The 16,731-nt window shown below is 35.3% G+C and overlaps 1 protein-coding gene across 8 annotated transcripts in view; it reads right to left on the reverse strand.

The window, feature by feature from the left end:
* ATE1 (arginyltransferase 1) overlaps window positions 1–16,731 on the reverse strand; it is a 168,837-nt gene that overhangs the window by 33,217 nt on the left and 118,889 nt on the right. For all 8 annotated transcript variants that reach the window (XM_063102403.1, XM_063102404.1, XM_063102397.1 and 5 more), the window contains one exon: window positions 4,748–4,868. In XM_063102403.1, coding sequence (XP_062958473.1) covers window positions 4,748–4,868 — 121 coding nt within the window. The remainder of the gene's footprint in view (window positions 1–4,747; window positions 4,869–16,731) is intronic.

Here is a 16,731-nt window from a genome sequence, read left to right on the forward strand (position 1 = left end):
CTCAGAAGTATTGAAAGAATACCAGCTGAATTCTGCATCTAAAATAATTAGAAAAGATACTGTCCACTTCCTTGTAAGTTATCACTACAGCACATTTTTAGGGACCCTAGGAGGTTGTGGCAAATGTGCTTTCTCATCAGGAATTGTTTCCAAGTGATTAAGATGACATTTTGGCTGAGGTATATACCCTTTTGAGGGACCATAAAACAGCATTCAGTAAGTGATGCCAGGCTTGGAGAAACAGGCAAGTGTACACAGGACAGAGTGCTTTCTGAACCTGGTTCTTCCACAGACAGTCAAGATCAAAGTGGGACATGCTTTTTCTGTGGGCATATGCTAGAGAAACTACAGAAGTTATAGGCAAAATGCCAGGAAACCATGTCAGCAAGAAAGAAAAATGGAGTAGAGAGAGAAGAAAAGAGAAGTCCCCTTTGAAACATAAAATGGCACAGATTGGAGCCAAAGAACTTCAGGGCATCAAACTAGGAAAAAGCTTCTTTACATTAATTTAGATTTTTAGCAACTGCTGTGAAGAGTTAGGGTGTCCTAGAAATTCTCTATCCTGGGTAAATGCATAAAGTACCAAGCCAATATTAGTTATTGCTTTTTTACAGCATTTTTAAATTTGACACCCTTACTAATAACATATGACTTGGTTATATTAGAGATAAATTTGGAAATTTCTTGAAAACATTTCAAGGCATATATAGATGAGAATGACATCTGTGGTAAAATATAGATATTATTGTAATTATACGTAGAAATAGAAAAAATTCTAATTAATCCCTTTGAAATACTCAGAATAAGTACTTATAAAAATTATAGAGCAATATTTGAATTAAAATTATTTTTAATTGTCTGATAAAAACAAATGTTAGCTGTTATTTTTGCAACAAATAACATTTAAGATGTCAATGACAAAATGAGTAACATAGGGGGAAACAGGATGGTTCTTCGGAAACAGCATGTGATCAATAAAGTTTTATTTTTGGTAAATCTGGAACCAAGGATTTTAATACCAATAAGAAATACTATAATGTTTGCCCAACATTAAAAGTCAAATTAAATCATAGTTTATCATGATTCTAAAACCAACTCCAAAATATAAAGGCTACCCTTTCAATGATGGTTTTCTGTAAAATATCTATATTAGACACCGCCTGTCACACGGTAGTAGCATTAGTCTGATAAATGACCAAATTAATAGCCAAGTAGTTTTTACTTTACCAAAAGTAAATTTTTACCTTATCAAAAATAAGAAGTAACACAAAGTATTAAGTAAAACCAACAAAAGCATGTGGCACGATTCTTTTTTTTTTTTTTAAATACACACAGATATACGCACAGAAAAAAAATAAGACAGGAAGGAGAGAATTAAAACATTAACAATAATTACTACTGCATCATAAGGCTGTGGATTATTTCACTTTTCTTCTTAGTAGTTTCTTCTTAGTAGTGGTTTATGCATTTGGGCAAATTTTCTACTAGCGTTCTCACCACATATTAAAAAAAATAATAATTTGAACAAAAAAAGTAGGATGTAACTGTGAGGCAGAATTCTTGAAATCTATACATATTCAACTATCAATTTAAAAAACAATCTAATGGATTTTTACCTAAAAATCATTTGAGAAACTTTCGAACTCCTTTCTTTGGAGTATGTAGAAGGCCTAACCTGAAAAACAAAAGATCTATTTATGAACAAAAAGATTTCTTTAGAAGTTTCTAACTCACTTCAGTTTGTCAACCCCTCCCCGCATAACACCACAAAGCAGTAAGTACAAAAGGTTCTTATTGTTACACAGAATAAAGTTCTTAGTTGAGCAAATAATCACAGAACCCAAATTTCTGATGGGGGGTGGGGGGCAGTTAGTCAAGGCCAGGGAGGATTTCTAGAGAATGTAATTTTTCTTACAACTGGTACCTTGGTGCACCTTGAAGCCACACTTTGTTCTACACAGGCCTATGGCGATCAGCTGTGCCTTTTGCAGAGTAATTTAACTACTCAACAGCTGGGAGGAGAAACAAGATTTAGTAAAAAAAAAAAAGCACCATACCGACTAACAACATTGCCCATATTAAGCTCTGTAGTTTCTCAGAGTCAGAGTTTAGGTCATGTAAAAGTAAAACTGGCCCCAGAGAAGAGAACAGCTTCTCACAGATTGCAATTTAAACCTCAAATGACCATGTTTCACAGCAGGCTCAATACATTCCAGCATGTAACTACATTTTAATTTCCTAAAACCACAGGATATAAGTCTGATTTCAAATAGTGTCTGGACTGTGATATTCAATATTGATAAAACTTTGCGGTATTCTCTTAAAAGTTCCAAAGATTCAGCATATGAGAAAGGATCTTCATTTTCTCAAAGAAATTTATTCCGACTTTTGTAAATGAATCTAAACAATGAATATTAAGAGCTAAAGATTATAGGAAAAGAACATGCTAGCTATCCATCACTCACCAGGACATAGTACATACTTGACGAAAATAGTCAATTGGAAACTTTAAGTCTTCTTTGCCATGAAATGCTCACTAGTGCTTATTTTGGAAAATAATTTAAAAACCTATTGAATTAATAAATATTTACTTGAATGTTCATTTAGTACATGGAAATTATTCATTCACCTTCTCAACTTTATAAAACAAGGAGAACTTGTGATCTCTTTAATCTCCAAGTATTACATAAGAGAAGCAATCTTTAAAATAGTACAAGAAGGAAAAAGAAAATGTGAAATTGAGTCCTAAATTTGGGAGACAGAAACAAATTTGAGAAGATAATCCTGTTCAGTTGGAAGAAACTTACAAAAAACTTTTATATGCAAATATGAAATAATTCAATAAGCTGTTCAGCAGTTTTCAACACAAGGGAACGCTCTGACCTGACTTTGAGAAAAGCTAAGAGGGGAATTTTTTTTAGTTTTTTTTTTGAAGGGAGAGAGGATAGTGGATAAGCATGCGGTTTTCTCTACAACACTCTGGCTTTCGGCCTGACCTCAAAACTGACTGACAAATTTAATGTTGGTTTATAAGCAGTATATCAATGCAATTTAATTTTACTTAGAATCAAACAAGATGCTGATTAATAATTCAAGGTATGGGAACCATAAAGCCCTGGTTACTCTATGAAGCCTAAATACCTAAAACCCTGGGGCTGACCCCACTGTGCCTGGCACACAAGTCAGCTGGGGCTCCATGACCACTGCTCATCAGATTCTAAGGTATCATCAGGTGTAAGAAGTACCCACTTGATTTCATAACACTTTTCAAGGAGAAAACAAAATACAACATTACACGAACCAACATTTTTAATAAGAAAAAACAGATTTGTAAAAAAGAATGCATATCTTAGAAACTAGGAAATTACTGCATCTCCTTTGCCCCCTTGTCTTCCTATTTGATTTTTTCCATTTGCTCCTTTCTCCTCCCCCAGCCTTTCCATTTCTCTTTCCTTCATTTTTCTCAAACTTAGACCATGGTGGCTAGTAGAAAAATGTTTGTATTCTTAAGAAGTATGTATCAGGCACCTCCTCTGTGGGGGGTTCTGTGAAGACTCAAAAGCTCAGTTAAGCACAATTTGGAACATCAAGGAACTTCAGTCTAGAGGGAAGACACGCATTTCAACGTAATACAGCCCATCACCAGAACACCAAAACTCGTGCCTGCTTAACAAAGCCGCAGTCGGATGCCATGAGGACTAGGAGGGCTGCGTGTAGGACTATTTTAAACCCTGAGTGGTATTTAGACCAAAGAGGGGTAAATAGAACCGCACATTTCTGCAGAGAGAGGGATCAGAGCAAATAAAAGTAAATGCAGATAAAAGCCTGTGGCATATACGGGATGAAGCATTCTAACTTGGCTAACAACCACCAAAACAATAATAGGGGGCTATTCTTAGCATGTTTGTCTTACTTTGTTACAGGTCAATGAGGTAGGTCCTATTATTAACTTAATTTTAAAGGAATCTGAGGCCAGGAAGATTATTAAATTGCCCAAAGGCACCCAGTTTATCAGCTGATCATGGAGCCAGGATCTGAATCCAGGAAGTCTGATTCCAGGGTTATCTTATTATTTAATTAAAAAAATTTTTTTGGGGGCTGGTCAGTACAGGGATCGAATCAGTTATCAGGACCATGCTCTAACTGAGCTAAGAAGCCAGACCTAGGGCTATACTTTTAGTGCCTGTACATACTGCTAGTACTCAGAAGGAGAATAATGGGAAACAAAATATGGCCGAGGCTATCCTGGGCAGGAGGTGGAAGAAGGGACAGAAAAGGAGACACAACAGAGATGTAAGACGGAAGTCAAGGAAGTGTTGTCACAAAGCCATCATAACCTGTTCACCTCACGAAACCATTCTATATATTTATTCAGTCTAACTGGTCAATACTTCTATTAGTTAGTGGCTAACTAATCAATCTAGTGAACAATTTTAATGTACTGTGGTAATTACAAAAGAAATGGATAATGGTGCCAGCCCTCAAAGGATTTAAAAACTAATTTAATGCAAAAAGCCAGGTTAGTAAGTAGCACAAGCACATAGGGTTTCTTAATTTTTTGCTAAACTGTGTGTGTGTGTGTGTGTGTGCATGTCTTCCTCTGTCTTACAAACACACATACGCATATACTCATGCACTCTTTTAAATATATAAAAAGCTACCTGGACCTTGTTAAGAGCCACAGCCACAAACACAGACTGTAAAAACAAAGCCAAGGATTTCCATCCAAGCTGTGCTCCAAACGTACCTGCTTCTGGGTCCTGGTTAAAACGGCAGTACTTGGAGTTTTCAAGTGAAGGCAGGCACTGCTCAATGGGTACCCAAACGTATGTCTCAGGACACAACAAGTCAGAAGGTCTATACTGACCCTAAAGAGAAGGAATGCAAAAACACAGGCATTACTAACTCAGCAACCCCCCAGTTACAAGGCTCCAGAGCTCCAGGAAAGATCTGAATCACAACTTTATACAAAGTCAATCAGAAACAACTTCACTAGCCGTAAATACTAAGCAACCCTGGTGGTGATTGCTTTCCCAACTCAAGAATGTACGTTTGATTCAAAGTTCTCCAGAAGTAACACATCACCATTTGGATGCCTGCGTTGATCCGGAAGATTTGAGTTTTTACCCTGTTTTGGAAAAAATATTTAACCTGATTCTTGCTAAGCTGATTGCTAAGAACACCCAGTTTCAAAACCAAGTTGTCTTTTAAATGCTAGTTAATAACAAAGTGAAATTTATTTTCATATATTACAGCATTGCATAAAGTGAACTTATTTTCCAAAATGGAATTTTACTGTCCTTAATCAGAAAATTTTAATTTGCAGACTCAGCTGATAATATTCATTCAATTCTAATGTATTAAAAAGTACTGCCCCCCCTCAAAATATACTGTGTTAACATACTTCTATGTGCCATCTAAACTGCTAATAAAGGTACAATAAGGAGAAGTACAAAAAACAAAATTTCAGGAAAACATCTGTGATAATCCCCAAACTTTCTTCAAAAACTCTATTTTTGAAAAATGATTTATATATTTATAATCCAATTATATACCCAAATGTAAAACAAAGCCTACACAATAAACGCTGAAAAAAGAAATCATTCACCTATTGGTAATACAGTAGATAATTAGCAATGGAGGGTACAGATTATGTAAAAGCATTTAGTGAAAAATCTCAGAAATATTAAGGTTTTATGTTCTTTGAGTTTAATTAAAATTCCAAATGTCTCTTCTCTAAATTTTAAAATTCAAAATTTATTAAAGAGGTTAAAATCTAGTACAGTTTTTCAAATTTTTTATTATAACCCATAGTAAGAATGTATTTCACAACCTAGCAAACATATACACAAATATAAAACTAGAAACAAAACTTTTACTATACAATGCCTACCCATGTTATATTCCATCCTACATTATTTTTCTTTCCTTTTTTTGCTGCCCAGTACAGGGACCAAACCCTGGACCTTGGTGTTATCAGTACCATGCTCTAAACAACTGAGCTAACTGGACGGGCTTCTATTCCATTTTTTAAAAACTGATACTCTTGAACTACCAAAATTGCTTCACAAACAATAAATGCATCACACCACAGAGTTTAAAAAACACTGTCTAGCGCAAAACCCATTACAAAGAACACTGCTTAAGGGCTCCACACTGGTATACCACTTTCCGTGAGAAAGGCACTCTACCAGCCTGCTGCATGTGAGTCACTACATGCAGCATCACAGAGATAAAATGCACATCACGCCCTACCAGCTCTCAAAGCATTCGGAAGTCTGTAAGCTAATGGGGAAGGCTATACATCAAGGAGGTGTGAAGAAACATTAATTTCTGCTAAAGAGGCTGGGAGACGGTTCAAGGAAGATATGAAGTTTTATTGGAGACTTAAAAATTGTCTGCATTAAGTCTAGGGTAGGATGGAAAGGAAGAAAAACAATTTAGCTGCAGGGAACAGGATAAACAAAGACACAGAGTTGGGCCAAGCAGAAGGTAACTCTAAGAAACAGGAAATAGCAGGGCACTGCAGCAATGGAAAGGTAGCTTGAGATCAGATCCTGGGGGGCCTCAAATATCATATTTGGGACTTTATTCTAGATAAGATAAGAAGGCTTACTGGCTGAGAGAGTTTTGTCCTGCATTCCAGCAGGAGCAGGTGACAGGAGGAAGACCAGAACTCAGGTCTCCGACTCTTACGTTGCCTTTATGGCCTTGTTGATGCCTTACTGCCCTGCAGCAGCAAAAGGGCATCTGTAAGGGGCAGCTTCAGGGGGTCTACATACTTGTTGAACATTAAAATTCCTAACAGGATTATTAAGAAGTGAAATAAAAAAATTTACTTAGGAAGTGTAGCCAGATATTCCACTGCTATCTATCTTATCAAAAGCAATGTCATTCTCTCCATTAATTCAGAAACTGTTTTAGTAGGGGAAAGGGATGGCATGATGTGATGCTGTCCATATAATTAACAAATCTGAAAAACTAGACAGCAGCCTAAAGCAGTGGTTCTAAATTTTTTTTTTTCCTTTCTGGTTATAGACAATTTAGAAAATCTGATGGAAAAAAAATAAGCTAAATATAAAAGCTCTAAAAATATAAAACTTCTAGGAGTAAATATTCTTGACCTTGAAGTATATACAAAGATTTTTTTATTATACGAAAAGCACTAACCATAAAAGAAAAAAAACTGATGAATTGAACTTCATCAAAACTACACTATCTTCCAAAAGTTATTAAGAAAATAAACAGGCAAGCCAAAGACTGGGAGAAAATATTCACAAAACACACATTAGACAACAGACTTGTATCTAGAACATACAAAAAATTTTAACAACTCAGTAATAAGAACACAGACAATCCCCATTTTTTAAAAAAAAGGCAAATGGCTTAAACACTTAATCAAAGATAAATGAATGCTTGATAAGCACATGAAAAGATGTTCATCATCATCAGTTACCAGAAATGTGAATTAAAACCGTAAGAAGTTACCACTGAATATCGACTAGAATGGCTAAAATTAAAAACCACGGAAAAAGTGAGTTTTGGAAAGAATATGGACTATCCTAGAACTTAGGTATTGGTATAGTCACTTGAAAAGATACAAATATTCCTGTACATATATCACTTGTGAATGTGTATGGGATAAATTTCTCGAATTGGAATTGCTGTGTAAAAGGGTTTTATCCTTCATGGTGCCAAACAGTTTTCCACAGTTGTGCCATTTTACATTTCCATTAGCAGTGCTATGCGTCAAGTGTTAATTTCCCTCACATCCTTACCAAGACAGTGTACTATCAAAATTTTGTCTTTGCCAATCTGAAAATGGCATTTCATTGTGGTTTTAATTTGCATTACATATCTTTCCATATGTTAAAGGAATCTGTATTTCTTTTTCCATGAAGTTGGCCCATTTTGTTATTAGCTTGCTGGTCTTAGTAATTGAAAGAATTCTTTACATATTAAGGAAATTAACCACTACTTTGTAAAACACATTGTATTTTCCTCGCTTATCTGTTTTTTGGCTTTGTATGCAATGCTAATTTGTCATGTGGAAACTGACATGTGGTCACATGTATCATTTTAAAAAACAGTGTCTGGGTTTTGCATGATAATCAGAAAGGCCACCCTCACTCAAAGATTATAAAAACATACTTTCATGTTTTACTCTAGGACTTTTATGGTTTCATAACCTTACATCTATGTTCCATCTCAAATTTACTTTGGTATCAGGTATAAGAAAAAGACCCAACCTAATTTCTGTCAGGTTATTTATCATCACCTCAACAGCATTTTTTGAACAATCCTCATTTCCCCCACTGATTTGAAATGCCTCTTTAATAAATCCCCATGTGTACTGAGATCTCTTTCTGGACTTTCTATTTATTGTTATACTGATCTGTCTGCCCAGTCATATGTCAGTGACACAGTTTTAACTATTAAAGCTTTACATTACAATTTAATATCTGGAAGATCTAATCTTTCCTCATCACTCTTCATTTCCAGAATTTTCTGGCTCTTGCTGCTTAATTATTCTAGAATTCTGTATGTAATGCAAAAATATTACCAACATGTAATATTGATGAAATATTAAAAATGGAATAAAAAATGGAATGGCACATCTTGACTACTATGGTGGCAGAACATAAAAAAAAAAAAAGAATCCCAAAAATATCTAATAAAAAAAGAACATACGGAAATTGGTAAAGGGCCATAAAAATTGAATACATTGTGTAATGATAAATACAGTAATTACCCTGATTGGAGCATCACATATTGCACACAGGTATTGATAATCAGTGCTGTACCCCACACATATGTACAATCAATTACATTTCGATTTTTTAAAAAAAGGCAGGAAAAAAAAGAATACATGTATAATCTTTAAGTAAAAACACAAAATAAGATCCAAAACATACAAATGGCACCATTTTCTAATTTAAAGTGCAACTGAATGCTGACTGGCTAACATGCACAGGTCAAATATTGGGTGTTGGGTATGGGGGAGATCTCCTCAACTTTGAGTCCTTATGGTTAAAATAGACCCAGTTTTTCTTATTAACGTATTCCATGCACATACGCATATGCATCAATAGCCACCTGAATGCAGTGCCTGGATTTACCAATGATGCTGACAATCAAAAATATTGTCAATGAACATTAAGTGAATCTTCACTATGAGACAGGCACTAGGTGCTGGGGAGAAAAATATGAACAGATGCCTGCCTCTAGGTAATTCACAATCTATCAGGAGTTACAGATCTGTGCAAGGATAAAGTGCACATACAAATATACTAAGTGTGGTAGTGTACAACTGTCCAAAGTTCCTAAATTTTCACAATATTCTTTGTGAAATATTCTGCTGATACTCATATTATGAGTTGGATGTCTTATTTTTAGCTCTTTAAATACTTTATTTCACTGAAAGACCATAAATATACACCTTTTAACTTCTGTTCATCAACTGAAATCAAATTTTTAGATTAGGTTAAAACATGTTCCTCCTAAATTCAAGCTTATTTTAGTGTTTCAAATATTCAAATAAACCCCTTTGAAATGTTATGCTTTCTAAACTAAGCTGGTTGAGAGTTAAGTGACTAAAATTGCTTATAGCTCAATTTAAAGTCACCATCACACAAATGAAAAATACAGGTGTTTGAAAGCTACCCTCCCTTTCCAGCTAAGAAAATGAGGAATATTTGTATTAAGAATGTAATTACTTAAGGATTTGGACATACTTTCCCTTGGTGAGAAGAAAAAATATTTAATCAATCTCTAAGTACATTCGTTCAGATTGGAACAATGAAGTAAAAGCAGATTAGTTCTTCCCTAGGGTGCCGACTTTTTGTAAATAAGAAGAAATCTGAGTTACCACAGATTTTCAAAGTACTCAAAATTTCGAAAATGTAATTGGTCTAACAGGCTTATCTCACAATTTTTTGGAGAGTTCTGTCAACTCAATCTAAAAAGAAGGTGAGCTCTACACTCCCCGGGCAATCCCTCAAAAACATGGCCCAACAATAAAAAAAGGAAATCTTACCGAGCAAAGGCACCTATTTCAAGAGGGGAGACTACCATAGAGGATAGCATAGTTCAGGATAAGATCCCTGAAAAAGTTAAAAGCTAACTTTTAAAAAGCACAAAAATAGAGAAGAAAGTGCTTAATTTTCATAATTAATTAAACATTTTTATTTAATTTGTTTAACCATTCAACTCAAAGTCCTCAAAGGAAAATAAGTTTAGCAAATGCTATGACTTATAACTTCACCAAACTGTTATAACCTCTGCAACTGTAAACAGACTGTATTAGAACTGGAAAACAAAACAAAACAAACTCTATATTCTGAGTTGCCATAGAGAGTTAATGTTTTACTCAAAGTAGGACTGTAATATTCACTGTTTTTTTTCTTTAATGAAAACCACTTATGCTATTTGTAAAACCAAAACTATACTACACCTCCCCCCTGCCAAAAAGAAAAGACAAACAATTAAAATATGACCACATCATAATATTTCAATCCATTTTACTAGGTTGTCACAGAATAGAAGTCTAGGGAAATGCCAATGTTAAATCTAAAACACTGAAAGAAAAAAAAAAGAAACCTTAACTAAACACATTTCCTGCTCTTTCTATTAAAAAAGACTGTGTCTCCTGGAAGAGAAGATCATACAATTTTGGGTTTTGATTAATGGAATGAACAAAGGAATTTTTCTTACTTGCATGCTTTAAACCATAATTTGAAGAGCATTATCATATTGATCTAATTTTCTACACCATATAAAAGAATCACAAAACAAATTGTACGGAAAATATCTTAGTTTAACAAAATCCAGCCTAAAAATTACATTCATTTTGATAGCCAGAGGTTACAAACATCTCACTATCGTATCTTACTGAGTAATAGTGAACACAGGCATCTAAAGAGTACAAAACAATAAATGTACGTGGAAAATTTGATTTTACAACCAGTAATAACTTCAATGAAGAAACTTTAAGATAGATGAACATCTTTTACTTCTGGTGAAAACATAGCAAACAGCACTAAGATGTTCTCTCAGTTAAGATATAACCAGTTAGAAATCTGAATGTTCAAAGGCAAAAGTTGTATTCATGACGTGGAAGAGATGCAAAAAATGGTCCTGGCAAGCCCTGGAAACCAATTTTTTCTTGCAATACATTTACTGATGCAGTTTGTATACAGTAAAATTGACCCTTTTAAAGTGTAAAATTTGGTGTTTTTTATTATACTCACAAGGCTGTGCAACAATCAGCATCATCTAATTCTACGATATTTTCATCATCCCCAAAGAACCCCTCCACTCATGAGCAGTTACTACCCATTCTCTCACCACCTCCCACCCAGCTCCTGGCAACCACTAATATACTGGCAATCCATTTAAAAATGGAATATTTCCTCACATTGCCACATTCCCTACTTGAGTCAGAGTAAAACCCAAAAACATGACACAGCCCACAAGGCTCTAGGTGACGTGGCCCACGTTACCTTCCTGGCCTGGTCTTCTATGACTTTCCCCTTCCCCATCATGCCCCCGTGGCCACACTGGCTTCCCTGAGGTTCCTGGAACATGGCAGGCCTGCTCCCACCTCAGCGTTTCTTACTGTTCTCTCTCCTGGTCTCACAGATATTCCTGTGGCTGACTCTGTCATTTGCTCTAAGTTTTTGCTCACTGTCACATTCTCAATCAATCCCACCTATCCTCTCTACTATTTTTCTTCCATAGGGCTTAGACCTTCTAACATTCTTGTTAATTACCTTATTTACTTATATCCATAGGAAACTCCTTGTTAGAATGTTGGGTTAGGTTGACTTGTTCCAATGTATGTTCACTAATATGCTCAGTAAATGACTGTTGGATGAATGAACAATGACGCTAGTACACTCTACCTACCACTACTTTCACTTCCTTTCTTTAAACAGAGCAGATGTTACTTTAATATCTTCTGCTTTGCACATTAACATGGCATGAATGAATCAATCTTTGTTGAATTTGTATTTGTAATGCAACTCCACCATATTTTTACCGCCTAAGAATAGTTCCCAAACTGAGAATTCAGTGAATTTTCACCAAATGCTAAAAGTATAAGTACATATCATGAGAGGGTCTATAAGAGTTACTGAAATTAAGGAGGAGGTTTTCATACTCAAGAAGATTAGAAACTACTGGCTCATGTCAATTTAGTTTTTTTCCTCAAAGCTGAAAATATTTACTTATTTCACTGGTGAACACTTTCTGTTCAAAGAGAAGCACAGCTCTTCATGTTGTTTCACTAAAAAAAAAAAAAAAAAAAGGAAGTGGAAACAATTTGAGAAACAGCCTCTTATCTGTTCAATGTTGAGCAGTGCTACTTTGGTTGGTAATAACGAATAATGATTTCTCCCCATGTTTGTTAAGAACATAGCCCTCCATAACAATTCCGTATATGATCTGAGTTAAATCTCATTATAACTTGAAACAGTAATGAAAACAGACATTATTTCTATTGTACAGGTAAAACAGTAAGATCATATAATGGTAGTAATGAACTCAGAACTAGACTCTCAATTCCCATTCTCATCCCACACCTAAATCTAAAAATATTCACAATTCTTTAAAGTATTTTCAAAGTAACTTCCAAAGATCTGAAAAAGCACGACTCAGTTCAATACGGACAGGGACTCTGCTTGACATCAGGGATGAGCAGGTGAAAATGAGCCTTATGAGGCGCTGATTATCCGCTGGGGGAAAGGGAGTCAGTTGTGCCAATGACTTTCCTAGGCAGTGGCAGATGCAGGGTGGTGGTGCAGGATGCTGTGGAAGCACAGTGGAGCTGCAGTAGACAGCAGCACTGAGGACAACAAGCACTATCAAGGTGGAACACAAAGGTGAAAGAACCAGCTTTCTCTGGAGCAGCAGGTGGAGCTTCCCGCGCAAAAAAAGGCACATTTTGCGGCGTGTCTCAAAGGCCGAGTAGCACCGTGTTTGGGGAAAAAAATAGCAACTCACCAACAGCAAACGCAGACCCAAGACCTACACAGTTGTCTCCCTCCCAAGCTCCCAAATACATTCTATCAAAACTTCACGAAACAGGAGATGCAGTGAGAAACAAATGTTTAATCTTTGCAACTAGTATGTGGTCCTATGTCTATGGCTTGGGGAAGCTTCAAAAATAAATATATCTTTAGCTTTACATCAAAATGTTAATGTTAGGTTAGTTATTAAGAGTAACTCCATCTTCTCTCTGAACAAATGCTGATTTCTATAAATTCACAATTATTACTAGTAAGTCTCTTTCCTCTTAATACGGAATCATGTATTAACTCTCAAGTTCATGAATGGATCCAAATATAACCTGGTACTATCTGAATAAATATTACGAAACCCATGGCTTTTAAATTACATAATGGTTTCCTTTATTTCCTTTTTCTATCTTCCTAGATTTCCGTAGAAGTACTTCTTACAATTAAATTTATAAATGATCAGAAATAAAAGAATATTTTATTATTTACATTATAATGGAAATTCTCTATAACAATCCTGACGCACTGAAATTACTAACCACCCCTTTTTAAACAAATTCACAGTTAGATCCAAAAATACGTGATTTTCATTTTTAAAGGGCTTTAACATCTTTTTAAAATCTTTTTTCTTTTTTGGCCTTTATAAGACATATGTGAACCCCTATGTATTCAGGACTACATATGTTTGCAAGCCCAACATATAAGACATCCTTTGAATATTAAATTTTTCCTTGTATAAGTTTAAACAACATGCAAATGACAAGTTATTTCTTTAATTAAAGTTAAAGGATTTGAAACTTTGTTATTTTTCTCAGGAAAAAAAAAAAAATCAGAGAAAAATTTTAAAAGTGCTTTCATATGATATTCATCCAAGTTAGCATTCTTGGCTTTTAACTGGAAACATATGGGCATGGGCTTGGCAGGTTGCAATAAAATTGAAGTTACCAATTCACACCCTGCCATTTTGAGGTATTTTGTTTTTACAGTTTTCAAATCAAAACCAAACAGACTTTCCTTTGAACTCTGGTCCTGAACCAAAGATCTTTATGAGATTTTATTCTTAAGAATACTTTGTAAATATTTTGAAAAATAAGAACTATTTCATGAGTATTTGAGAAGTGGCTAAATTAGCAGAGTTTGTTTTGAAAGTTCAAGTTAAATTAAAATGTAAGTATACCAAAAAGACAATCTTATTTAAATACCTGCACACACATGCACACACAGAAAACACCAGTAGCAGTGAACAAAAAAGAAAATTATCTAGACATTTAAGTCATTTATCAGGTAAAGTTGTTATCAGTATCTCATTTTCTACAACACATGTACTGATTTTACTAAAACCAATTGCTTAAAGAGAAGCTCTAACACTATATAAACAAAAATAGCTCAAAATAATCTGTTAGAGTGGGCTGTACCCCCAGAGAAAGCAAGCAAGAATAAGGGTTTATTAAATCCAGTCTTTTCCCTGAAAGACAACACCAATGGAATCCCATCCACAAAGTACTACAGCAGACCCCTTGCTCCCTGATTTCATTACATAAACAGAGATTGACTTTATCGGTCCCCAAGAGAGTGCTTTAGAAGTAACTCTAGCTGCTCTGTTTTCAAAAACTGTGTTTGGATTGTGCCACACACGGTTGGTAAGGTGAGCTAAGACCAGTAAAGACAAGGGGCCTAAACATCTGAATCCATTTGTGTTCCCCAAATTCTGAAAGCCAACAGATGTACTCCATGTGCCACTAGGCTAAGCTCTGAAAATATAAAAATACATATTTTTTCCACTGACAAACAGAAAGTGATGGTATTCTGTGTTTCTTTAATTAAAATCCAAGGGTTCTCAAAGACTTCAGGACTTATTCTAAAGCTTCTTAAGACTAAGCTATTTATTTTACTATTAGCAAATAATAGAGAATAAAGATTCTAATTCAGTTTTAATCACAATCTTTGCTTTTATTTTGGAAACCCTGAGTTAATCTTTTTTTCTTCTAGAAAATACAAAGAAAGCTTGTGAAGAAAAGATTCAGGGAATCAACTTACAGCCCAAATTTAATTTCAAACTGAAGGGTCATAAGTTGAAAAGGATGAAAAAAAAGAAAAATAGAAAGAGAGATGAAGACAAAGAAAATCACATAAGAGAAAAAGAAAAAGTAAAATCCAAAGCTTCTTTAATTTCTATGAGATTAAATAAGCACATGAATATTCATATATGTGTGCATATATAAATTTGGTGTTTACCGTGTTAGTATTAAGAATCAATTTAAGTTTTTATTTCCTTTTTTAGGCAATTGCTTGGAAAACAGCATTTAGAATCACGTTTCTGCTACTGCCCTAACTGAGGCCATCCTCACCGACATCCTCACCGGGACAGTGAAAGTTTCTCCCCCTTGAATCCATCCTCCTACTGCTACCGAGAGAACTGATGGTATAAATTACAGACTTAAAACTTTTTACTAGCTCACCAATATCCATAGTACAGTAGGAGGCTCCTTTTTTAAAGTAAAAAAATTTCATAGGCCTTTTATGTGATAGTGTTGTAATTTTAGTTACAGCTGACCAGAAATCACATCAGATAAAAAGCCACTACGAATTCATTACTGCTTTTAAATGAGTCTGGATTTTTACCAATCACATCAGAACCTATATATGTTTGTAAAATAACAGTACTATACTCACGTGTGTATTTCCCTAATCTGTATCCAGTGTGCATTAGGATTCATAGACCTTTTGCCAAACCTCTCTGGTTAAAGCACTTATCTGAGTGCATAGCACAAGATCTGCTTCCAGTCTACTTTCTTACCTCCAACATATTCACCCACCCCCGGGCACGCACAGCTAGGCCCAAGCTATCTTCTGCCTGGGGGCTTATCCATTTGGTACGAATGCTGACTCCACTTTTGAAACGTAAGTAAACGCTGACTACTCTTTCTTTACCAAGTCTTCCTTGGATCTGGCTTCATCTTACCACCACCTGCTCCTGTCCCCAGGCTGAATCATGCCCTGTGCTATCATTCCTGCATTCAAAGGATCATTCTGAAATGCCTACCACCTGCCAGGCCCCATGCTAAAGTCTGGGACGGGCCACGGTGAACAATCACATTGCCAGTTTCAGTTGTCAAGGAGCTTCTAGTCTAAAAGGGTAGACAAACTTTAAAGAAATAATCATACAGAAACAGTATTACAAAGTATGGCAAATACTGTGAAGAAAAAGCATATCAGTACAAAAGGGAAACCTAACTTAGATTGAGAGGGTCAGGGCTGACATCTTTAGGAGACATCTGGATTTCCACAGAAGTCAATTCTATTAATACGATCTGTCGGATTTGTCTGTTTTTATGCTGTGTTTCTCGTCCTTTTGCAATATCACCCCTACCCCATCCCAAATCCCAACTTGGAGTTTCCTAAGAGGTGGGATATAGAGAAGGATATCACTTCTTTGCAATCCTGTGCCTATGCAGAATTCCTTGTATGAACTGAGTTTTCGATAAACACTTATTGGATATTACTGAATTAAATTGAATTGTGTCAAACTGAATTTCCTAAAAAGTGAACTAGAGCGTCTTAAAACTGGAAGGGCTTCAGACCTCCCTAGTTTGTATACAGATGAGGAAGGGGGAGACAGAAAAGTTAAATGACTTGATCAAGGCTAATTACTGGTAAACCCAAGATTAGAACCTCAATCTTAGTATCTTTTCTCTGATAAAATCCCCAAGTTAAA

Source organism: Cynocephalus volans, chromosome 7, assembly GCF_027409185.1.
Source record: "Cynocephalus volans isolate mCynVol1 chromosome 7, mCynVol1.pri, whole genome shotgun sequence".
Lineage (NCBI taxonomy): Eukaryota > Metazoa > Chordata > Mammalia > Dermoptera > Cynocephalidae > Cynocephalus > Cynocephalus volans.